Source organism: Rousettus aegyptiacus, unplaced genomic scaffold, assembly GCF_014176215.1.
Source record: "Rousettus aegyptiacus isolate mRouAeg1 unplaced genomic scaffold, mRouAeg1.p scaffold_m13_p_1, whole genome shotgun sequence".
In the NCBI taxonomy this organism is placed as follows: Eukaryota; Metazoa; Chordata; class Mammalia; order Chiroptera; family Pteropodidae; genus Rousettus; species Rousettus aegyptiacus.
Window position 1 is genome coordinate 162166813 of NW_023416284.1, and position 25319 is coordinate 162192131.

The 25319-nt window shown below is 35.0% G+C and overlaps 1 protein-coding gene and 1 pseudogene across 5 annotated transcripts in view; one reads left to right on the forward strand and one right to left on the reverse strand.

The window, feature by feature from the left end:
* EYA4 (EYA transcriptional coactivator and phosphatase 4) overlaps nucleotides 1-25319 on the forward strand; it is a 266023-nt gene that overhangs the window by 235468 nt on the left and 5236 nt on the right. For all 5 annotated transcript variants that reach the window (XM_036221944.1, XM_036221940.1, XM_036221930.1 and 2 more), the window contains 5 exons: nucleotides 11798-11887; nucleotides 17421-17479; nucleotides 17587-17747; nucleotides 20017-20131; nucleotides 24019-24140. In XM_036221944.1, coding sequence (XP_036077837.1) covers nucleotides 11798-11887; nucleotides 17421-17479; nucleotides 17587-17747; nucleotides 20017-20131; nucleotides 24019-24140 — 547 coding nt within the window. The remainder of the gene's footprint in view (nucleotides 1-11797; nucleotides 11888-17420; nucleotides 17480-17586; nucleotides 17748-20016; nucleotides 20132-24018; nucleotides 24141-25319) is intronic.
* Nucleotides 15396-15947, reverse strand: LOC118602862 (annotated as a pseudogene).

Consider the following 25319-nt stretch of genomic DNA (forward strand, 5'->3'; position numbering starts at 1 on the left):
GAATTTGAGTTTTCCACATTGAAACCAAGCTTATTATTCTGACATAATTATTTTGGAAAAAAAATTTGTGAATTGGAATGGACTTTAAACATTATAAAATTATATATCACCCTCTAATAAGGGAACTTTAAGAAATCATTTGAATTAATCTGTTGTACCAAATGTTGCTATAGAATACCATTTGAAACAAGGAAGTAATCTTTTATCTGATAGATCATTGGATTTATGAATAGAAGTATTTTTGTAACTTAAGTAAGCTCATAAATAGCACCCCCCTCATGTGCACACACACAAATTCAGAGACAAATGGTCTCATTACTCCTTTTCTCTTTTGCCATTGTTTTCACAGTGAGTTAGCTTCTTATAACCATGCTACTAAATATCTGTGTGAGTGCTGTTTCGAAGACAGATGCAACTGCAACAGGCTTTTCCGCTGGAAACACAGTTGTTTAGGTCATTCCTGTATAAGTCTTTGACTCTGTAGGACTCATAATCTAACCAGTGTCAATTCAAAACATGGTAACCTGCCTTCAATTACTGGATTCAAAATTGAATCTCACTTTGATTCCTTTGCATGTCACATGTACAGAAGTGTCTCTTTGTGTCACATAATTTAATAGGGTCTTATATCAGCTCAACATGCAGTTTTTAGAAATTTTGTTAAGCTTTTCTTCCAGACTAGTAGTGATGAATTGCTCTCATGTATTCCCTCCTAAATTACATTCTTGGTGAATCTGCACTGTGTTTGATTTTTAGTATAAGTAATGAATGTTGCTAAACAGATATGAAAAGTAACAATTTTGTTCAATGACCATTTAGAAGTCTTAGTCTCTGTCACATTCATCATTATCTAAAATAGTGGTCTTCAAAGCAGAATGTATACATATGTGTCACATACACACAAAATACTCCACTGAGATAAGGAAAGAAAATGTTAATGTGTGCCTATACAGATACACAAACACACACTTGTATCTTGTAGTTTCTATTGCCTGTTTCATAGCAGACGTACTTTACAAATACATGCATATGATTATAATTTAAAAAACATGTATACAGTTCATAAGTAAATTAACTATATAGAAATTTTTGGTGTGCATGCCAAAATTCTATTACCGATAGAGTACACAATCTAAAAAGTTTCCAAGCAATAACCTAAAGCATTTCTTCTGGAATACTTTTGGTTTATGAGGAATACACAGCAAATCCTATTGAACTGATTATAATATTCTGTGCAGCTAAGTTTCATATTAGATAAATGTTTAAAATAAACAATCTAACTTGAACACATGAATCTAAATAAAGTCTCCTTCAAAATAGTCACCATTAGAAGCTCTATCTAAATATCTGTTTTGCTTCCATTATGCCAAATCAGTGGTGAAACTAATTTTTTAGAATTACCTTTAGATTTATAAAATGTTAATGACTTTAACCTTTCATCCTTTTGTGGTAATTTTGATTTTTAGAAATAGTGAGATCATCTGAATCCAAGGCAATGATAAATAAGAAGTATGTGTAGTCAAAACATCACTTTTTTTTTTTTTTTTTTTGGTCAAAAATACCATAAAGTTTCTTTCATCCCAGAACTGAGCATGGCCTTCCATTTGGGATAAGAAGGGAAGCTAAAAACAAGGAGGGGTACCAAACCATAAAAAACATCTTTGAATAATGAAGCTGCTTCCCTGGAGTGACTCAAGTAATTTCAAAAACAAAGTCCTCATACTTCCTGGTGGCGCATGACTGAAATAAACCTGCCGCCTCCCCGTGTGGCAGCTGGATATGCAGCATTTATTCCACATACAAGATCCATTATTTTAAAGTATTGTGCGAAGCGTTGTTTGAATACAAAACAGAAACATTTTCTACACTCAGATGCTTGAAATGGCAGAGCTTACTGAAAGGGTAGGGCACAGTGAGGGGAAGAAGGAAACTAATGTTTATTTAATGCGCACAATGTGCCACACAATAAACATCACAATTTTAAGGGGTAGTTTTTTCTCCTCAACCTATAGGAAACATACTCAGAGAGGGAATAAAATGGGTACAAAGTCACACAGCTAGTTGGTGGCAGAGATGAGTCCTGGTTCCCTGGATTTTTTACCTTAAAGCTCTTGTCGTTTCTACTACAGCACATCACACGGTATAACTAATTTACCATAAATACGACATATAAGTGACTTTTCCTAAAAGGAGTAAGGACAGAAAGTGAGGTACTGTGTAGGCCATTATGTGAATTCTCCTTTAAGTTGGAATAACTCTAATTATCTTCTCTCACACAATTGGGATACTTTCCATCAATGGGTAAATGTTAACTGTTTAGTGAACTAAAGTATGGCAGACAGATACCATCAGTACCTCATCAGTGCAACACAGGAAAAGAATCAGGGGCACTTTTGGAAGGTATTCTAGAACGCCTCCCGTGTGGTGGAGCCTATGTTTAGCATTTCACAAGCATTAGGGGTGATGGTAAGGACAAGAACCTTTGAATCAGGGAAACCTAACTTTGAAAACCCAGAGCTCATGTGTATATCTTTTTGACATGGGGCAAATCATTTAATCCCTCAGTCAATTTCTGTAAACTGGGAACAATATTATCTATAGTGCATAAGAATTAAAGAGAGAACATGTTTCACTGACTTAACAGAACACTTGGTATGAATTAGCACTCAAAACAATTGTAACTGTTATTAATCACTTTCACAAATGTTATCCTACTTAATTCTCATAATTTCTCTGCTGTAATTTATGATGATCTAAATTCCATGGATGAGGAAACCCAGGGGTTTAAGAAACTTGACCAAGGTCACAAAATAGTAAACAGATACACATATTAGAAACCAGTTCAGTCTCAATAACAAGTCTTTGTGCTTTATACTATTCTGGGCTACTTGAAGGGAGCCTGTTGGGATTGTTGATGAATGAAACATTGAAACCTGTAGAAATTTTTGTTAAGAGTTCATTTGAACCGAACTGATGACATACTGGGGAGCCAAATTTTAAATACTATGGAGAATAACAGTTTTCAGTTTCTTTTATGCATCTGAGGTTAAGGAAGTACTGTAAGGAAGATTGCGTGAAGGTGAGAGCAAGGAGAGGGTTAGGTTACAGGATAGTTAAGACTGTGTGCTCTCTTGAGAGTGGTCTGATTTAGAACAAGGTCTGAAAGAGGCATTTAGAAGGCGTATAAATGTAGATGCACATAAAGATGGACAGGGCTTGCTTAAGGCAAAGATAAGCTTTTTAGTAACAAAGTTATATGCCTGGGACCTGACTACCCACAATAGCTTGCCCAATTAGGAATTTATGATCTGATCACATGTGAGGTTACTTTCCATAGAACCTCTCTTTTCATCTACAGACTTGACCATGTTGAATATTGTTTTACTCAGGGCAATTTAAGAAAAAGTGAAAATATTTTTAGGCTCATTTTTTTTCTAATTAAAATGAAAATACCCTTATTGAATTCCATGAAAAAGAACTTAGATGACCTTATGAAAGAAGTCCTGTTCCTGAATGATCCTTAGGCCCATTTAACCTCTTAGCCTATTTCTTCATCTAAAAATGGTTATGGTGCATTTCCTTCCTGGGCTTACTGGGCGGGTTAAATGAGATAATGTGAATATATAAAAGTAGCACACAGCTCTGAAAATTATCATCCACATCCCAAGCTAGAGAAATCTAAGTAAAAATATACATTATTTTCCCCAAATGAGAAATGACTAAAGACAGATACTTCCCTAGATGCAGATACAGTACACAAAGTGGTACTGTGTAGTGGCCTGAAATATAGTGAGCTACTAAGGGAAAATATAAGCACCAGAGATGTAAAATCATGTCTTTACATGGCCACACCTATCTCTTGCTCATCCCTGTCCCCCATAAATTAAATAATAATAAGTACCATTTTCGAGCTCTTGCCATGTTCCCGGCGCCCTGTTAAATGCATTATCTCCTTAACTTTCGCCACCACCCAGTGTGATTGGTTCTTTGTTGCACAGTTTGTAAATGGCACGGCCAACCAGAACTCACATCTCTTTGACATGCTTTTAATTTCTACATTTTTTTGGTCTCAAGTTTTTCCCCCACCATATGTAAAATAAAATTTGTGGAACATAATAATTCAGGAAGGCCATTTTACTCATTTCCCTGTGTAATGAACTTTTTGTGTTTTAATTAAAAAAAAAAAAACTTTTGGAAAATCCTACTTCCATTTATAAATAAATAATTTCATAAGTTTTCCAAGATCTTCCTAATATGTTACCACTCTTTGACTCTGATCAGTTGTCAACACAACATGCTCTTTTTCCAAGCAGAACTATTCTTGGATATTTACCATGATGGCAAATGAGGGATGTCAGTATTTGAGTTCTGCTGCCTATGAAGCTGATGATGGGCTTTGCAGCTGAGCACTAGTTGGCATGTTGAGTTTTCAGCACTGAAACCTATAAAAGAGGAGTTTGTAAATTTGCCAGGACATAGACCAGGAATAATCCATCATCTGTTAGAGTTTCCGAAGATTATTTCTATTTCCTGATTAATTGTATATATTATTTTACCTGTTGAGTTACAATTATTCCTCTTTGGATAAGAAAAGGGTGAAGGGAGCTAAATCAATTGTGCTTTATGGATTTGATTTATTTTGGAGCATTAATATGTCAAATGCTATGAAGCCATGATTCTCTAAAGTTATTCCACAATAAGGATGCAAAGAAAATAGCCCAAGCCAGCGAAAAGGTGGAAGAAAAAGTGAACAGTTGCCTTATACTGTGAAATTAAAATTCAAGCTCCCAAAACTATGTACTCATTTTAGACAACATCTAATATGAGAGCAGTGCTGGGAAAACAGTACATTTCCCAGGATAAATCAATTGGTTACTTTTATATTAAACAATCTATACACAGTTATATAGGAAGACTTCTAAAATAGCATTGGCTAAATTTTAAATTCTAGAATAGTCATAAAGATAAGTACTGACTCAAGTGCATGTCAACTAAGGAAAAGCAACATGATTTAATAGGGAGTGATTACAGTTAATCGAGTGTTGGAGCCATAGATTTGAGGCCACCTGAATGGCAATGTACAGTAATCTCCCCTCTGAGCACAATGGTTAGAGCATTCTCCTTTAGAGGGAGAATGGTCCTGAGTTCAAATTCATACCCACCTCCTACTATGCATGTGTCCTTGGATAGTTTATTTAGTCTTTGTATAAATTACCTTTTATAGAAAATGTGGAAGATAATACAATTAATAATTTGATTAGGAGGGTTAGATGAGTTAATGCATTAAAACTCAGCACATTGCATATCGCAGAGTAAATGTTTATAAGTGTAACCTATTTTATTTGATTTCAAGGGAATTTAAATATTGGGAAACTGAATTTTCAGGAAATTATATTTTCTAAAGAAAAATGCATGTATTTTTATCTGTTATCTCATAATGTGAAATTCTCAGCTCAGTGTTGCAGAGAAATGCAGGGCGACTAGAGAGTGGTTGTGATATATAAAAAGTAATGAAGACAGAATTTACAGGCCTCAAACATTTTACAGTGTTTTTCAAGGTTGTACATAGTATGTGTGTTTGCATGCACCCACGTATATGCAAATAGTATGTACTTCAATATAGTACATACATATATAAAAGTAAAGCCAAATCTAAGTAACATTTCTCAAGCTCTATCTTAGGGAGTTTGCGAGATGGTGCTACCTACTGACTCCTCTTTCAAAGCTCTTCTTTACTCTTTCACTGAGTATATGTTTACTTTAGAGAAATTGTTTTTTCTATTGGATATAATGGCTCCAGGTGATATCATAAATGGCCAAATATTTTACTTTAATAACCTCACTAAGTTATTGCTGGGCATGCATTAGAAAAGGAAAGGATCTTGAAGAGGTACCACACTTATTAACAAAACTAATACGCCAGAAAGATAAGTGGTAAACGAGTTTCTTGAAAACACAAACTCCTAGAAGGCTTTTCTATAAGCTCCCCTGAAGTTTCGGTCCCAGTTTATGATCTCTGTTTATGATCAATGTCACATCTTTGTGAGGTAAGGGAGGGCAGCCAACTTACTTTAAATTTTCTTAAATCATCATCCACTCTCCTTTTTCTGAATTAGTGTCTCACCTACCTTTTTCTATGGCCTTCTAATGTACCACTCCCCTTTGTTCATGACGCTGCCCCAGTTGGTTGTGTTCGTTTGCTGGCTCTGCCATAGCTCTCCTCCCAGTCCTTTGCTTTCTAGCTCATCCTTCCAAGGTCACTCTCCATTCCATCTGGCTGCTATATTATACTATTTATATTGCATAGGATAAAAATGATATTATTTTTATATTTAAAAGTATTTATAACATATGATGGGCTAGAAAGGCTAAAAATAATAAAAATTCAATAAATCCCATCAATCCAAAGGCTCAACAATAGCAATAATATAGCAACTATAATTATAGCCTATTATTACTGCTAAAATTCCCCTTGAAGTATATTTATTATTTTATTAGCTTGATAAATTTGGATGAGCCTTATTCAGTTGGTTTTCTTTTGATTCTAACAGTAGCAGTGGTAGTGGTAAGTTGTGTAATGCCTCTTTCGTGGTTTCTGGTTACTTAATATGAACTCCTGTTTGATTGCAAATATGTTACATGAACACTTGGATTATGAACAAATCCTTTTTCTAAATTTTATTTTATTATTGGTTTCAGGTATACACTACATTGATTAGACATTTATATAGTTTATAAAACCATCCTCCTGATTGCTTTCTCACCTCTGGCTCTTTACCTAGCCAATACATTAATGCTAACTGCATTCCCTATGGCATGCTTCCCAACCCCATGACCATCTATCAACTGCTAATTTTGAATAGATCCTTTTAATCCAGAGCAAGAATTACCTAGTCTTTCACCTTTACCAGCTCCCAGCAGGGAGTTGGCTAAACGACTAAGAAAAGAGTCACCATGGGTCATTTGATCCGTGAAGTTAAGATACAGGTGATCCTTATGGAGGTGAAGGTGGGGTAATGAATGCTTACTCATAACTTTAAGCCGTTTCTAGGGAAGCCTAGTTCCCAAGAAATTATATTGAGCCACCATTCTACTCAGTTATCAGACTGACTCAAGTCTTCGTTCGAGTCGTTGGTAGTACCCCAGAGAGTTAACTCCTGGGGAACCAGAAGGTCATACACGCTGGTCTTCCCTCACTGCCCCATCACTACTCATACCTGTAACCTTCTCTATCTGCTGACTCTGCTTCTTTTACCACCTGAAATATGTTATCTTTGCTTGTTTTCTGTCCATGTATTTTATTTATCAGATAGCTCATCCAGTAATAATATAAATCCCTTTGGGGCAGAGACTTTGCTTATTTGGTTCTTTGCCCTCCACCTAGAATTTGAACATGTCTGACATGTAGTAAACATTCAATAAATATGTGCTAAATAAATGGATGTTCCTGAAACCATTCTCCAGTTCCCCCTGAGAACTCTGAAGCCCACTGCCTATCCATCATAGACAGACATCTCAATTGTAAAGTTTCTCTTTTGACTCATGACCAAATTTTATTTCATCTCTTAGTATTGATTAAAAGAGTTCATGAATCCTAACAAAACCACTCTCTATTCCCACCTTGGTTCATGGATCTAGTCTGTCTTCCTTCTTCTGTCATGGACTTGTATGTCTTCTACTTGTGTGCACAAATCTATTAATGTGTGTCAGGTCCCAAAGGAGTTACTGTTCCAAGAACTTGAGTTATTTAAAAAAAAAAAAAAATTGTCCCCCATTTCTTTAAAAATACATAATGGCTGTCTCTCCAGAGATATTTTTATATTGTGTCCCCAGAGGAGGAATTCCAGCTGATGGCTCAGTACAGGGCAGAGGCCCATAGACAGACAGGCTGGCTCCAATTTATGTTCTCTGCTAACATGGCTTATAGGCATTAGTATTTTTGATATAGAGAAGTACTGTACTTGAACCTGACTTGGTCATATGCTGGTAACATCCAGCTTAGAATCACACATTTAAAGGTCAAGAGATACTCATTTTCTTCATCTTCCTTGTCTCTCTCTCTCTCTCTCTCTCTCTCTCTCTCTCTCTCTCTCTCTCTCTCTCTCTCTCTCTCTCTTCTCTCTCTCCCTCTGTCTTAAACCACATGTCCTGGGAATAGTTTCAGTATTTTAATAGAGTAGTACATAAAGTAAATTGGCAAAAGTTCAGTTTGCCCCATATTAAACTCTGCTGTAGACACTTTGAACCTATTGGAGCTGTTATATATGAAAACATGCATCAGAGCTTCCACAAAACCCTGTTAGCGCCTTTATTATCCTACTTTTTTTCTCTATCCAAGTTTTCACTATCACTTCATTTCAGACTCTAAACTCAACACAACACTCACTATAGGTAAACTGAAAAAAGGCAATAACTAAACTCATAAGGTACCCATAATGCTACAAACATTTAATGAAAATGAGCAAACATCCCTGTATAAAACTTGGGTTCAATCCAGAAGTATATTTAACTCTCAAATGCATGATGAAACCAAGAAATTGCAGGCTCTGGCAGCTCCTTCACAGTCGTCTGGCAAGGCAGAGGGAGACCAACATTACAGAGACCTTGCTAAGGCCACACCCACCAAACTCCTGGTGAGCTCTCCTGGATTCTTACATCTGTGGGTCCTTCAGCTGGAAAAATGTGATACTGTAATCTGCTTACTTAGAATTAACTGTCCCAGTGACTTAGTAAGCTGAGTGTGGGGGTGGGGGGAGTAAAATTAGATATTTGAAAGTAAGCCCTCACTAGACATTCTCTTAGAAACAAGATCACTACCTCTTACAGGCATGGATTTCCTTGGCTCATGGAATGGCTATCCCTAGCCCATCTATGCCAAGCCTTTGGCATGGCGGACGAACAGCTCCCTTTCAACAAGCCTTGCTCTTTGGAAACCTTAGTAAAATGTAGTTGTTCACACTCTAGCACACCTCAAACCTAAACAACCCCAGTTCACAAATGACGTTTTGCCAGAGTGCTTCCTAAGTCCTGGCTCCAGTAGAGTGTATTATGTAGAATCGCCCACAGCTTGAAAAACAAATGAACAGCCCCTTCCAGTGCCCTGGGCTTGCAATACAGTAGAGTGCTCAAATACAGTTTTTATCACACATGCACTGTGCTTACTTGTTAGAGAATTCTTGTTAGTTTTCTAAAAATTATATTCATTTGTATGCTTATCAGATGCACAAAATACTTTCTTCCTGGATTGTCCTATCACTGTTGGGAAAGCATAGAGTTATATATTTCAGAAGTGTTGGAATGGATGAAAGTACCTATCAAAGAGGAACAGTATGTTTTCTCCCGTCCCCGTAAATCTGATATGTAAATGCAAAGAACATGAGGCATGAGTGTAAGAATGTCAGTGATTTTATTTAAAACTTAAAAAAGAAAAATTGGCAAATCAAAGAATAAGGATTTAACTGACCTAGTCTCAAGAAGGAAAACTCTTTAAATAAGACATTTCTGAACCCCCATCTGAAATACATATCTTTAGGGTAGTAATCATCAGAAACATACGGAGTACTGTGGAGATCAGTTTTATTGTCTTGCATCAGTGAACATTCCTCAAAAGCATAGAGCGTCACTAATGGAATTATATGTCTTCATGCTATAATTACATTTGATTTTTTATATTTCTGTAGACTTTTTGTTCATAGTCTCATGACTAGACAGAATATTTACAAGTTTTCTATGTCCACAGCCTATCCAACTCCTTCCCCCAAAGAGAGAGAGGAATTTTTTAACAGAAAAAAGACAAATGTATATTTAAAATTTTTTTTATTCAACTTTTGGAGATGTTCTTTCAACAATAGCAACAAAAACATGAATAACAACAAAATGAAATAAGAAAAAAGAATTTTATACTTGAAGAAAATAGAGCAAGAGTTCAAAAACTGCTTGAGACCCAAAATGGGCACTTCATATTTTTGTTCTTGTTCTTGAAAACTATTCATTGGATAAAATGGAATTAAGTTGATGATTGGGTATGTTGCTCCAAATGATTCTGTCACTGGAGGACAGATGAACCCAGCAACAAAATCAAAGTAGTCTTTCTGCCTGGAGGACAGAAAACCAGGTACTATCATGTATGTGAACAACAAACATCTGTTTTTGAGAAGAATCTCAAGCTGCGATATCCACAGAAGTCTCTAAAGAAGAGATTTAAACAATTAGAAAATTATGTTGACAATCAACATATTATTATCGTCCTGTCTTCCTCTTCTCTCATCTTTAGTCTTAGCTTTGCTCAACACACCCCAGTGACCTCTTTTCTTAGTGTAGCACTCAATTCCTATTCTCTAGGTTTAAATCACTATAGAATATGAGGCTGACACTCACTTCGAACTTGTTACACTCTAGGGTTTCCTCCTCAAAGTATTATGACATATTGCAGTGTAGATGTGGAGTAAGGAGGGGCGTCTACTTGCTAAGTGGAATAAGTTCAAGGGTGTATATGAATACTGCTGGACTGGACCTGGGTTGCATATTCTTATCATAAATTGAAGTCAACTTAGCATTACATTTTCCCAAGTTTAAATACATTTTTTGATAACGCCATTTATTAGAACATTGAAACACACAGTTAGGTACTCTCTCCTTGGATCCTTATAGTCTGGCTCTTGGCCCAGCCACTCAACTCAAATCACCCTCTGAGGTCTTCCAAAATAACTTCTCAGCCAAAACCAATAGTGTCCTTCTAGACTTGTCGGCTTTATTTGAAATCATATTCTTCTCTCTACTAACATTAGGTCTATGCTAGTCTCAAAGTCTCTGGATTTGTTTTTTCTAGGTTTTCTACTTTCTGCATCACCAGAGTCACACCTATAGTGGTTCTCTCAGAGATCATCCAGCTTTGGTCATTTTAAACACAATGTTTGAGCGTAAATTACTTCCCTAACCCTAAACTCTCCTTACTTTTTAAAGTCTTATACCTCTTTATTTCAGGCTTTCAACTGTAGTCCTAGTAAAGTACCAATCCTGGTCTTGATTCTCCTCCACTCCTAACTGCTGTGCAATATCTTGATTTCTGTAAACAAAAAATAAGTCCCTTTGACTCCTTACTAATCCCTTACTTTCATTTAACTTCTACAGATAAATATTTTCTACTTAGATTACGTTTACTGAGTTAATGTTCCTTTTGTTATCCTCAGCCTTTCCCTCTTCATCCCTAGTCAAATGCAGGTAAATATTGCCTGTTGATCAAAATGCAATTCACAATTAAGTGGTTCTTTTATCATGCTCCACCAGCTCCTCTTATCCCACTTCCAGATGACATTGTCCACTCAAGTCCTGCAAACATCCAATAGACCTACATTTTTCGCATTCCTACTTTTTATTTGTCATCATTCTTAAAGGATGTCCTTTCTTTTAACAAGTCTGCTCCATTCTTCACCACCCCATCCAAATAGAGTCCTCTAAAGGACTTTCCATAGAGTGTATGTAAACTGGATCATATGAAATAGCTTGCTTTCTTACTCCTCCTCTCATGAACATATAGCTTTATGTGAAAACGTATCCTAAGTCATCTTTATGTGCTTATAAATCCCTGTAAATTCATAGATCTATCTGTATATTTAGTATGTCTTAGATAACCCTTTGGAAAGACACTTTACAGATAATTGGAAAAAACTTTTGACACTTAAGTAAAACTCCATAGAGTCTCCCCATCCAAACACCCCACAATAATATATATTTAAAATATTTTTATTAATAATATGGTACTAAATTTTACCTTATTATGTGTGCATTTTCTTTTCAGGATCCCCCCATGGCTGTAACCCTTGGACTCCGAATGGAGGAAATGATTTTTAATCTTGCTGATACACACTTATTTTTTAATGATTTAGAGGTAAGAATTTTGAAAAATAAGAATAATTATATCCAAATCTTAAAACTCCTAGATGGTTTCTACATGTGCAGATAACCTCAAGGAAACTGAAAGATAGAAATTTAGCTCAAGAAAATAGTAAAGTTCCTGTCAAGGGAAAAATGGTGTATACAAATGTAAACAGAAGTTAAATTATGTTAATGAATTTTCCATAAGTACTGGCACATATTTAAAACGAAAATATCTCAGAAGAGGAGCAAGTCTGCCTTGCTGCCTCACTGCGCACACCCCTGCACACTGCTTCTTGCCCTCGTAATGTCTCCATCACAACCCATTCAGAGCCTTTGGAATCAGCATTAGCTTTTCCAGATTACTAACCGGGATACTATTTAGGTTAATCACTGGACAGTAGTCACAGATGCTATTCATGGTGCTAACATGGGTCATTCAATTTTGCAAGGAACCTGACATCTAATTTTAGACAACATTATCATTCCTCATTTCCACCCCTTCCAGATAAAATAGTACTGGAGCTATTTACGTAGCACATCTGACTGGTTTGATTGCATTTATTTCCTCTCACTCTCCCCACCCCCAAGTTATCTTTACATTTTCAACCTCAAATGAAGCGAAAGTAAAAACAACAAAATGAAAAGACCCAAGAAAAAATAGCCTCAGGATAGGGAATACGTACTATAATAAAGTATACAATCTGTGTGTTAATGGTCTGAGTTTTTAGGCGTGCAGAAGATGAAACTTGATATAAACGTGTAACTTGGGCACTGGGCAAGAGTGCTTCTCTGTCAAGCGCAGCTATGATGAAAGAGATACCTCTTTCTTTTTTAAAAATGTCATATTTAAATTTATTTTTTATCTCATGGTTTCGTAGTGAAATAAAAGTGTTTGTAATCATATCACGAATGAAGAGGGAGATTATTATACTGAATCCACACCTTGTGCTCGATATTTTCTATTGGACTTTCTATTAATTAACAGCCTTTTGAAATTAATACACTTTTCACATTATTTTTTACAGGTGAAATGGTAGAGTCCACAAGCATAGAAATCACGTTTCTAGTTACTTGCTAACTAAGTGGGTAGACTGGTATTTGAAATTCTGGCATCTCTCTGTCTCCAGAGCACATATTTCAGCCCCCATACTATGCTGACATTAACACAAATGTGTGAGAAAGAAAAGTTAGTCAGTGTCTTCAATATTTTTTTTTTAATTGACAAGGTCTTGAATCCATTTTTCATTATAGTTGTGCTGTTGAGCATATCCCATAAATGTATGTGCTGGAAATCTGTGTAATAGTAATTTTTTTTTTCTCTTCAGTGAGTCACTGTTTTTACTAGATAATAAAATTACTGTCTGTTTAAAGAGGTTTTATTTTTTTTTCCTTAACGGACATTATGAAAAATCAGTATTCCCAGGCAAGTTTTCTAGTTTTAGATAATAGTAGTAATCACCTCTCTAAAACCTGATTTAAATTAATCTTGCTGCTTATTCCTGTCTAGTGTACAAAATGATTTTATACATACATGATAATAGGAAACACATTTTTAACCTTTTGGAACTTAAATCTTTTATGTAGAGTGATAACTTCTTACACTGGTTTTTTGTTGGTTAAATGGCTTAGTCTCATTCTAAAGAGACTTCTAAGATTATTAGTCCTTTTTAAACCTGTAAAAGACAAAGGAAATTTTATGTGGTTTTATCCAAGCTCCACGGTTTTTATTTAATTTCATTAATTATTTTTTACTAGAAATAAATAGAATAAATGACCTATTAGCTATTTTACTGGCACATTAGAAGACAGATGGAATAAATTTACCACCCAACTTTTAACAGAACAATAAAGTGACATGGTGAAAGTAATATATAATAAATTTGCAAATACCGTTAGCAAGTTTGACATGGATATTTGCATCTCAGAAACAATGATCAGCTATGGTGCTTTAAGAATTTTAATTTTGGATTACATATTTTATAAGATAATTTAAAAAATACCTGACAGGATCTGTGGTGGAAATATCAACTGAGAAAATATTGATATTGACTTTTTCTATAATTATAGCTTTTTAGTTGTTTTCAAATGTGACAACAATTTTATTTGACTCAAACACAAAACTTAGTATCTAACTTAATCAAAGAAATGATTGGGTCTCTGCATATAAATTGATCAAATTCTCATACATCTACACACACACAAGCATGGCACACACACACACACACACACACACACACACTCAGATGAAGTGCCCAGGGAAACTCAAAAGCTTATTATTGACTTAAGTGAGATAAACATTAAAACTAATAAAATCTAAATAGCTTTCAAGATCATTCAGGGCAGTTACATACATATCCAGTATCCTCCTGCATCTGATTTTGAAACTCTATTTTCACCCAATTTTTTATTTTAGTAGACCTCTCATAAGCACAGATTATCATGTGCTTCATAACTAATATTAAGCTATTTCTGTTTCTGTCAAAGAACTTCCTCAAGAACATAACTCCATCATTAGCCTATTGTTCTATTTTCTTTGTGTATTTAATCCTTCAAGGTTTCTTTTCTTAACCTAAAAATCTAATTTGAGACTCAAATCCTTCAACAGATACTGCGACATATGTAGTAGCAGCTGCTTTCACATAATTCTTTAGAAGATACACATTTGAACCCTCCTGATAGACACTTTGCTATATCCTGCCCAAATGCAGAGAAGGCAGATGCTCACACTCCTCCCCAAAGAAGAGAATTCTCTGTTTAAATAAAATGTTATTTCAGTTAGAATAACTTCCAGAAAAAGAAGGCACCAGGGAGTTCAGGCTCGCAAAAGTGAGAAACGACTGCTGTGGGTTATAAATGATAAAGATCAGTGACAACCTTGAGGTTTCCTTATGAAACAAAACAAAAGGATGTAAGATTAGTATCAGAATTATCCCAAATGTTTGAGTTCTTATACTGAAACTTGTTAAAACCAAAGCATTATACTGTTTTTAGTATTTCAGATTTGGGTGAAAATGATTCCTGCAAAGTTCTTCTGCATGAAAACTAATCGAAGAACAATTATTTAGATTTTTCTAAAAATGTAAGTGATTGAAGTTCAGGCTTTTTCACTGGGCTGTAATCCTTAGGCAGGAGTCCAGAGTCAATAAGCATAGTTAACTAGGCATAAATTTAAAGAGAAGTTCCATTTGGAGAAACCTCAAACATAACTTCAAATATGGAGCTCATGGTCCAATAAGTTTGATATACTGATGTCCTCAGGAATAAAAAAAAAAAAAAATGAGTTTTGGGGTAAAATTAATCATATGAGTTAATACTAGAGGAATTTCTCTAAAAATTAAGATGAGAGGATATTAAAAATAAAAATAACATCTAATTACCAGGGTATTTCATAAAAATTTCCTCCCACCTTTTTTTTAGGCACCGTTAGTTGTAAGAGACATGGAAATTATTTACATGATGAAAGATTTCAGAACTTTAGTGGAATGAGCAGCTTCATGTGATGCCATTTTAGTAGTGATTTATTCACTCTTCATACTTACAAGAATGTCACCATCTCTAAATAAGAAATAACCCCCATCATCTAGAACTACTTTGCTGCCTTCATATTCTGGGAGAAGAAATTTATTTCCAACTTTCTTGCTAACTAGTTAAATCTTTCCACTCTTTCCTTTAGAGCCCAATCCAACCGCTACCACTGTTGCTTGTAGTACTTACTGTTCCCTGTGATTTTTCTGGAAGCATAATGCCTCCTTTGGTTCAAGTTCGGGCTGTACTCCTTTCAGCGAATGCTCAAAAATACTCAAAATGGGGAAGAATCGTTCTGAATACCTGTCCCGCCATGACTCTTGTGACCCCAGTTCTTACCCAATTCTCTCACCCTCTCCACTCTTTATATAAATATCTTTTTACAGTCCTTACCATCTATAATATTATTTCATTTGTCATAAGTTTGCATTAGAAAATTTAAATGATTGTGGTAATTCTGTTAAGAACTATCATTTGTTTAGACTTCTGCCATTTATTCAGCAAAGACGCATTGAGCGATTTCTGTGACAGATTGTGCCTCAGGTGGGGGTATATCTGGGTGACGGAAACATCCCCTTCTGTGCCCTTCCTTACCTATGAATGTAGGTGGAGACTTATTCAAAACTTACTAAACACTTAATTTATGTAAGTTATACGAACTTTTAAAATTAATTTACCTGGATTCTCAAGTTATATACTAAAATTTTATTGATTGGTCTAGTCATTAAGTTTTATATTTTAAAAGACACCTGAGTCAACTGGTTCATTCTCAACCTGTGACAGGATCTAATAATCTACTCCATGTGGAAACCTGGAGATGAGATATTAAATATTTCACTGCCAGATACTTTCAAGTCCTATAATGAATAAGCTGAAAAGCCTCTTTAGTATGGCATTTTACTTTCAAAGTTAATGATTTTTAAAATTGGTTTTTAATGGTTTAGACTATGCACACAGTCAGAATCTGTGAGAATGACTGAAATAGTTCACAGTGGGAAAAGAGGCCCCAAAGGCTAAACCATATTTAGGAAGTACTAGGTATTTTAAATACTCTAGCCGAATTCCACCTTCAGATTACGTTCTATTTCACTGGAACTTTGCAGATTATTTGAAGATAAAATAGGACTTTTAAGAACAGCAAAGAATTAAATTCCTGTCCAGAAAAGTTAGCATTTGTTCTGAGCATTGTAGTTTTGTCAAGTATATGGGTATTTGTACCCAAAGTTTATTTTCCTCTGAGTCTGTAGCACATTGGAGATGGTAAATCCTCATTATTTACCTTTTACTTATAAGAATTCTTTTCAGTTTAAAGATTTTAAAATTTGAACAAAGGAGGAAAAATAAAATAAAATAAAAAACCAATGGCTTCTGTGGCTATTAGCTTTTTTTTCTTTTTTAAAAGACCAGGCCTTTAAAAATAATACCAGCATGGTTCCTTCATGGTGTCCTTAGCACAGCAAAAAAAGCAAGAAGTCGTAGAAATCTCACAGAACAACATAATCATCAAGCGCTTCTGTTTTTGCTCAACAACTAAGATGGAATAGTAACTGCCTGAGATGTTCAGCCAAACAAGTTTCATGTATCTGTGTATCTTCAGATTAGTTTTGCTTCCATACTTAGGTATGCACCACAGTAATGTAGAAATGGCTAAGAGTAAACACCATTGATTATTATAAAGATACAAAAGAGAATGTCTTAGCAATAATCTTAAGACTAAAATTATTTTTAAATTGTTCTAAAGAAATCTACACACCATATGCTTTCAGGCCCCTTTTTATGGCACTCTTGCATTTAGATCTTGCAGGGGAGAAACGGTGCTATTTTTTTTCCCCCCAGCGGGATGGGAGGATGGACGGGCAAATGCTGCCCTCTTCTGGCTACTGCCAGATCAAAGAGAAAGGTGGAAAAACCAAACGGGGTGACCAGCATCACTTGAAAAACAAATAGCGTGTCACTTCTGGCCTTTTGGCTAAGATGAGGTGTAGAAAAACAAATAACGTTTCCAATGTTTTTAACAGGAGTGTGATCAAGTTCATATAGATGATGTTTCCTCTGATGATAATGGGCAGGACTTGAGGTAAGCCATGCCTTTTAGTATGCTACTTCCTACAGAAATTCAGCTGTGGAGTTTTGCACATGTAATTATTTCTTTTATTTCTTTTTAATATATTTTGGGTGTTGCAGTACCTACAGCTTTGCAACTGATGGCTTCCATGCAGCTGCAAGTAGTGCAAACCTTTGTTTGCCAACAGGTGTAAGAGGAGGGGTTGACTGGATGAGGAAGTTGGCTTTTCGTTACAGAAGAGTAAAAGAATTATACAACACCTACAAGAACAACGTCGGAGGTATGTGCGGTTTTTTAAATCGAATACAGGCACTAGATAGAGGTAGAGCTTGAACTGTAGTTCCATATTCTATATTAAGGGTATCCTGCTGTAAAATAAATTATCAAGAGCTCATGACAATCTCTATTGACCCAGAATTTTAAGTGTCTGAAAGTGGGGGCGGGGGAATCTAACTGCAAAATAAAATCTGCAGCTCTGTCAAAAGAATCAAGAATTCTTTGTCCCCAGATATTTGTTCAAGATTCACAGCAAGGTGTTTAGTTTACCTGCCTTCAGCTGGGACACTATCAGTGAAAATCAGACAGAGGAACTGTTTAGGGCAGAGGGAAGAAGACCTGTTTAAAAATATAAACTCCCCAGTCATTGAAGCAGAGTTGTCAGCAATCATTACCTGTTCAGAATCCTATCAGAAATAAATATAAACAGTGCTTTATGTCACTTCAAAGACTTCAACATGTCTATTTTATACCTTTAAAAATTGCATGTTGTCTCACAGTATATCTTTCCCATGCATAGTGTTAACTGTGATCATCATGATTTTTAAAAGTTCAAATATTCTGTAGGTAGTATACCCATCTGTATATTACAAGTGATGTCAACACCTGTAACATCAAAGCTAAGATCCAGGATATGCTTTTTGATATAATAAACCTTGATGATCTATCTTATTAGGATCATTTTTAGGGCAAGATCCTAAGATTAGTCAATGAGATCATATAAGATTCTCCTCCCAGGATTTTTGTTTGTTTATTTCTTACCTTTTTTTTAAAGGATGATTGAGGAGCATAAACCAGTATCTAAAATGAATGATACAGCTAAATGTACTTCTGCATACTATGCATAATGTATATTCACATACATGTCATAGAATACAATATAGTTAATAAAATGTTTACCTATAGTATATAAATTACACACATCCATACTTATCATGAGGGTGGGACAGTGTGTTCACCTTGTGTGCCCAGTGCCTCGCTAGCCTTAAGACACATAACAAATGGTCAACAAATACTCAGTAACTACAAGAGAAAAAAAAAAAAATATGCACCTATAGACAATAATAATGTTAGAACTGAAAGAGAGCTTTTAAAATGGAAGACCTTCATTTACAAATGAGGAATAGGCCCCTTCAGGCTTCAGACTTGCCCTGGGTTCTGGAGCGACAGCTCAGGTTTCCTAATTTACTTCAATGGCCTATACAAGACACTTTTGTAAAATCAAATAGGCATTATACTTAAAATCAATTGTAGGCAATATGTTTAAAATAAATATCCTTTGGGAAAATAGTAATTTTTATTATTCAGTATCTTATTATTTCCCTCTTGAAAAGTAGTATTAAAATTATTTCAAGTTAACAAGATTACTAATAAATGATGTTATATCTTAAAATGTCTAAACAATGACATAAGAGTTGATTTTCTGTGACATGTTAGCATTTCTATATTGAATAAAGACAAATGAGACTTGCTAGATGCTAGAAATCTTGATTTAAAAAATCATCCAGCTGTATATGTGCTCCCAATATTCTGAAATATGATTAAAATAAGAATCTTTTGTGATAGATTTGCATAATCTTGTTTTATCATATAAGCAAGGGCTGAAATAAAAAATTAGCATGCCTACTTCTTTTCTTATCATAACTTCAGTAGTTTTCAACGATTGTCTATAACTGTCAGAATTTTCAACACAATTTTTAACTTCTTTTTATAAAACAAAGTATATGTGATAGCTTTGGCACTAATATTAGAAACACTCTAAAATCTACATATGATAAAGCCATTATTACTCTCAAAATGGTAATAATTATGATTCTTAAGAAACTAAACATTTTCAGACAGCCAAAATATGTAAGGTATGTGACTGTCATAGGAGGCTGGTAGACCTGACTTCTCCTCTGGGCCTGTTGTTGCATCACAGTCTTGGAATGGGACCCATGCACAGAAGTGGTCAAAACTCCTCAGAGGATTGGCATCCACAATTACAGATTCTAGGTTCAATGAAGGCAGAAACTGTGACCCACTTTGTCATTGTTACATCCCCAGTTTTTAGCCCAATACCTGATATCTAGAACTTGTTCAATAAATATTTGTGAAATAAATGGATAATCAATTCTGAAATGATGTATTAGTATTGATATAAATCAGTCTCTCTCTCTATTTCTGATAAAGGGTGGAATAAAAATTATCTATACTCAGCAGAAGGGAGACCAAACTAGGTATTCTTGAAAAAGGTTCATCTCTTGACTCTGCCTTGCCTTTTGGTGTTGCAGGACTCCTTGGCCCTGCCAAGAGAGATGCATGGCTGCAGTTAAGGGCAGAGATTGAAGGTCTTACAGACTCCTGGCTAACAAATGCACTTAAATCTTTATCGATTATTAGTACGAGGTAAGTGGTCTTGTTGCAGTTTCTATATTTATTGTATTGAAGATATAGTACTGATAGCACAACATTTATAAAAATGTTTTAATTCCTAGACTATTTTAGAGTTTGAAGGGACCTAACAATTCACCGAGTCCAGTGATTTTCAATCTGTATGTGTGCATATGTGTGTGTGTTGGGGTAGAAGATGGGGTTTGCTGCTTCTCAAAATAACCAGAAGATCCCATCTCTCTAAACTTCTCTCCTCATAACCACTGATAATCTCTACAGGAAGGTCATGTGACTTTTAATGGGGGGAAAAAAAAGATAGCACTGTTCGTGACAAAGTAAAGGAGATGATGGCAAAATAAAACAATACTATTTATACAAAGAGTACATGTTGTAAGTCGTTTAGATCATTAGAGATAATAAACATCAAAAAAGTTTTTAAAAAGCTCTTGAAAAAAATTATAACCTTTGGGTTCTTTGAACTAAAAGGGAAACACTGACTTGTTAGTGTATAGAATTGAATAGACCTATAATTAGTCGAACACCATGTGCCATAAATCCTAATCGATAAAATAAATCTAGAAAGTGATAGCTTGTAGGGTGGGAATGAATCTTTGCACTATCCTATTCCTAGTTTTATTTCTGAGTTAGATGAGTAAGTAAAATCGTGCTTAACAAATTTGTGGGTAACACGGAATTTAAAAGAAAAACTATTTGGACTGTGATTGAATCAGGTTATAGAAAAACTTCGGCAGGGTAAAAGGAAAGTCCAGTATCCAGAACATGGAAGTAAATGGGTGTGTGTCAAATCTTTCTACTCATGATTTCTAGCTGTGCTCCATGACCAGCAACTGCACTGATAGCAGAAGGCCTAAACGGGGTGGGGAGGGAGTAGTAGCTTCCCGTGTCCAGGTGGGGAAGCCAGAACAGAATACTTTGCTCAGTTCTAGGTACCACATTCCAACAGAGGCTATGACATATTTGAAGCATCTGTGTCTAGCAAAGTGGCCAGAAGGGTTTAGGCTGTGGAAACCACATAAAAGGAACAGTTGAAGAGAAGAGCTGAGGATTTTAGTCTAAAGAGTCGTCTATGGAACAGTATTACCGATTCAATTGTTTGAGATATTAGGCAGAAATAAATTACGTTTCTCTTTGTGTCTGTAAAGAAGAGGATTAGAACTAATGAGTAGGAATCCTAGGAAAGGAATTTCTGGCTCCACCTAAGGAAGAATTGTCTAACAATTAAAGCTGTTTTAAAATGGGACTTCCTACCTGGTGATCTCTGTAACTGGTGACATGGAGACCAAAGGTCAAGAAAGCTGGGAAGTGAGGAATCCTGAGGCCCTGGAATTGTGTGTAGAATGTAGTAGAATTTCTCTGGGGAAGAGTTCTCAACAGCTTTTATTATTTCTAAAAGAGGTCCCCTAGATAGTTCAAAAACAAAGGTTATTACATTATTATAAAGATTATATATATTAGATATAATGTATTACATAGAGATTATTATTAAACACTTAATCTTAAAGGAAACAAAGTATAACAAAGAAATGAAGGGTAAAATAAGTCATGCACTGAAGATTTCATAACCATGAAATTTGATAAGTTATCCCCATATATTACCATATTGGTGATTTTCACAAAATGTCTGCGATAGCAGAAAAACAGATGCTTATACAAAATATTGCTAATTAGATATCAGAGCCATTAGCAAAGTTTGTACCTCTGTCTCTACATCCTCTTGTGTGAATATAGTCAAAGGATGTAATCAAATTCACAGAAAAAATTTATATGTAAGGGAGCATTACTTGTAATATTGAAAAATCTAAAACCATTTAAGTGGCCAAGCTTAACTTTAAAAAATGATGGTACAGTCACATGAGAGAGTAGATTGCACACATTATATTTTGTTGGGAGAAGAGGAATAATAGATAATATTGCATAAATGGATAGACTTATAATATAAGCAAATGTAAAAAGTGAAAATACAAAATTATGTACATAGTGTGATCCTAATGGTAAAAAAAAATCTGTACACAAACAGAAACTATGAAAGTAAATGCACAAAATGAGGGAAACAGCTACCATCTCTGCATGGTTAAATGATGTTTTTCATTTTCTTCTTTATGTTTGTCTGCATTTTACAAATATACATGCAGTTTCTAAATATATATATTGTTTGTAATTTAGAAATTACCGTGCATTACAAGTTGCATATAAATATATGCAATGTTCGTAATTAAGAAAGGAATAATTCCAAATATCACACTGTATAAGTGGTGAAGCAAGATTTTAAAACTCAACTTAAAAACTAAACTTAAAAAGAAAAAGCCTGTACTTTATTTTATTCCACCATGTTTTCATTCTGTAACTTTCATCTATATGTGACATTGAATAACACCTTAACAAAATATTATGTAGAACTGTGTCACAATTTAGTAATGAGTTTGTATATTATTAATAATAAGCTTTTATTTGGGGGAGTTTCTGTCTGGTAATAAGCAAGTCACTTCCTAGGTCTTTATTTCCTTAGCGGTAAAGTTAAGGATTGTATTGATGATAACTTATTAAACTTCTTTACTCCATATAAATCAATAAACCTCATCATTAGCTTCAAGGAGCCAGAGATTCTATTATAAAATCATGTCTAAGGAGATAATTTAGAAATGAAAATATTTTAAAAGGCTATAATTATAAAGGTTTTATAATTGTTTTTGAATAAATTATAGTTTTTCCTTACATATGATATATCTAAAGAATATAAAGCATAATATTAAGCGTACTGAGGGGTAAACATATACATACCCATGAAAAATTAGCATTCAGTTTCTCTTCTAAGTTACCATTGAGACCAGGTTTCTGAACATCAATCTAGAGAATTCTGGAGACTATTTTATGGCCCTTACGAATATGTATTAAAGGCTCATGATATAAAAGAGTTAATAAAGATTCATGGATACATGCCCTCAGATTCCCAATTTCATGAGCGTAGTTTTGAGCCCCTCAAGACAGGTTAGATCAATTTCTCCATAATCCAGAAGGAAGGGTTAAGTCTCTTTTAGGATCTCTGCTTCATAATTCCCATTCTCTTGGTGTCTCCTTTATCTCCCCCCAGTGCTATCATGAAAACAACAGATGTAAATTGCAGAATGGGAGAGTCTCACTCTCAAATAGTAGGGCCTTTATAGACAGATTAAAACTGGGGCAATTAAGTGCAATTTGCCCTTTGTTGTTGCTGAAGAGGAGATTCAGACATTCAGTCCCTTCTATACTAAATAAAGATCCTCTCCACTTTAACTTCTTCAGGATCTCATCTGTCAGCCCCTTGACTGGACTCTCTGCACTGTTCCTTGTACAAAATCCAAAAACTCCTGTTACCCAACCTATCACCTTCTTTACTTTCCCAGGCTCTGAAAACCCTGGGACACAGAGTCCTATCACCCTAAAAATACCTGCTCTGGATACTTGTAACCCTTAGAGCTAGGCCATCCCCCCTCTGATAACCTTCCCATGATTACTGAAGGCTGAGGTAGGTATTCTTCTCTGAGATCCCACAAGGACCTAAAAAGATCTTTATTACAGAAGATATTTCATCTAGCAGATATATATTGACTTGTTTCTCTCCATGTCTAGCTCGTGATTTAGAGGGAAAGAAAAACATCATTCATCTCCAACTTCTTTTTGCCCATTTTCTCCTCTTTCCCCTATTTGGGGAGGTATTTCTAGCACCTGTCATGGTGCCTGCCAGGTAGTAGACACTCCATAAATAACTGTTAAATGATTTAAAATTTAGGTCATATTGGGCTATTTATTATGGAATTGAGAGACCACAGCAGCAATTTAAAATCTGTACTATTAGAAGATATTTAGTATTAGAAAACAAATAGTGTATTTCCTCCCTGTCGTAGGAGTAACTGCGTAAATGTCTTGGTAACGACAACCCAGCTGATCCCAGCCCTTGCGAAGGTTCTACTCTATAGTTTAGGAGGTGCTTTCCCCATTGAGAATATTTACAGTGCAACTAAAATAGGTAAGAAAATTATTTCTAACTCTGTGTGAAATGTGTTCACTTCTGTGCTTGGGGGATTTTCGTAATGTGTGTGTCTGCATGATTCCTTCTTTCATCAACTTTGCTGTTAGACTATCAAGCAAATTTGGACAGTGCTCAAATAACAAAGGCCTCTGCAACTCATTGTATATGTGCAAATTTTATGAAAACTGCTGCCTAGTAAAATTCTGAATTCAGCCTCTGGATAGTTCTGACTCATTTATGTATGTATATTTTTATACGTGTATATTTATATACATTTTATATATGTATATATATTTATATATGTATGTATATTTCACTTATACATAAATGTATCTATCTTATCATGGCACATGTTATCTGAGTAATATGCAGTATCTCTAGCCATGGTTTTTAATATTTTATTTAGTATAGTATATAGCATTTCATCTTTGCATGCGCAATAATCTAGCTCTAAAATGAAAATACTATTTTGGCATTACAGGCGAGTGTCAGATGGATTGAACTTGTCTGTAATTCCAGAAAAAAAAAAAAAGAACTTAATGAATCGGAAAACATAATTAGAACATTCATAACACATAAATATTCAAAAACAAAATTTCATCAACTTCTGCCATCTTGAAAAAATTAAAAGAAAACAGCTCATGTATTCGTCTGTCAAGGAAATGCCTGGGGAAATAGATGGGTTGTGTAATGTGCCCTGAAGGTCAACAAACTTAGGCTCTGGCACCTTGACAAGAGAAGTTCAAAATCCTAAAATCCTCTCCCCAAAATAACCCACCCTGGGCCTTGCAGAGTTTGGACACCCGCACAGGCCAAAGGATGCCGCAGCTGTTTTGGGAGGACAGTTAAAGAGAGCCAAGCTTTCACAAAGTAAATGCTGTATTGTCATAAGGACTACAGTTCAAAGCCCTGATATCAACCCCATTTGTCTTCCTGTAAACATATGTGTTTATGCTAGCAGGATTAATATATAGAACTCAATTTTGCTTTTTGATAAATCAAATAAGTTTATACCAGCGAAAACTTGTCTTTTGGTAACAACAGTATTTTTTCTTATTGGCCAAATTATACTTTATGTTTAATGTGAAAAAATTTTTTTTTTAATTTTTTTTTAAGTTAGTATTTTGGGGAACTATCAGATTAAGAATAAATGCAAAAGTAGCCATGATTACATGA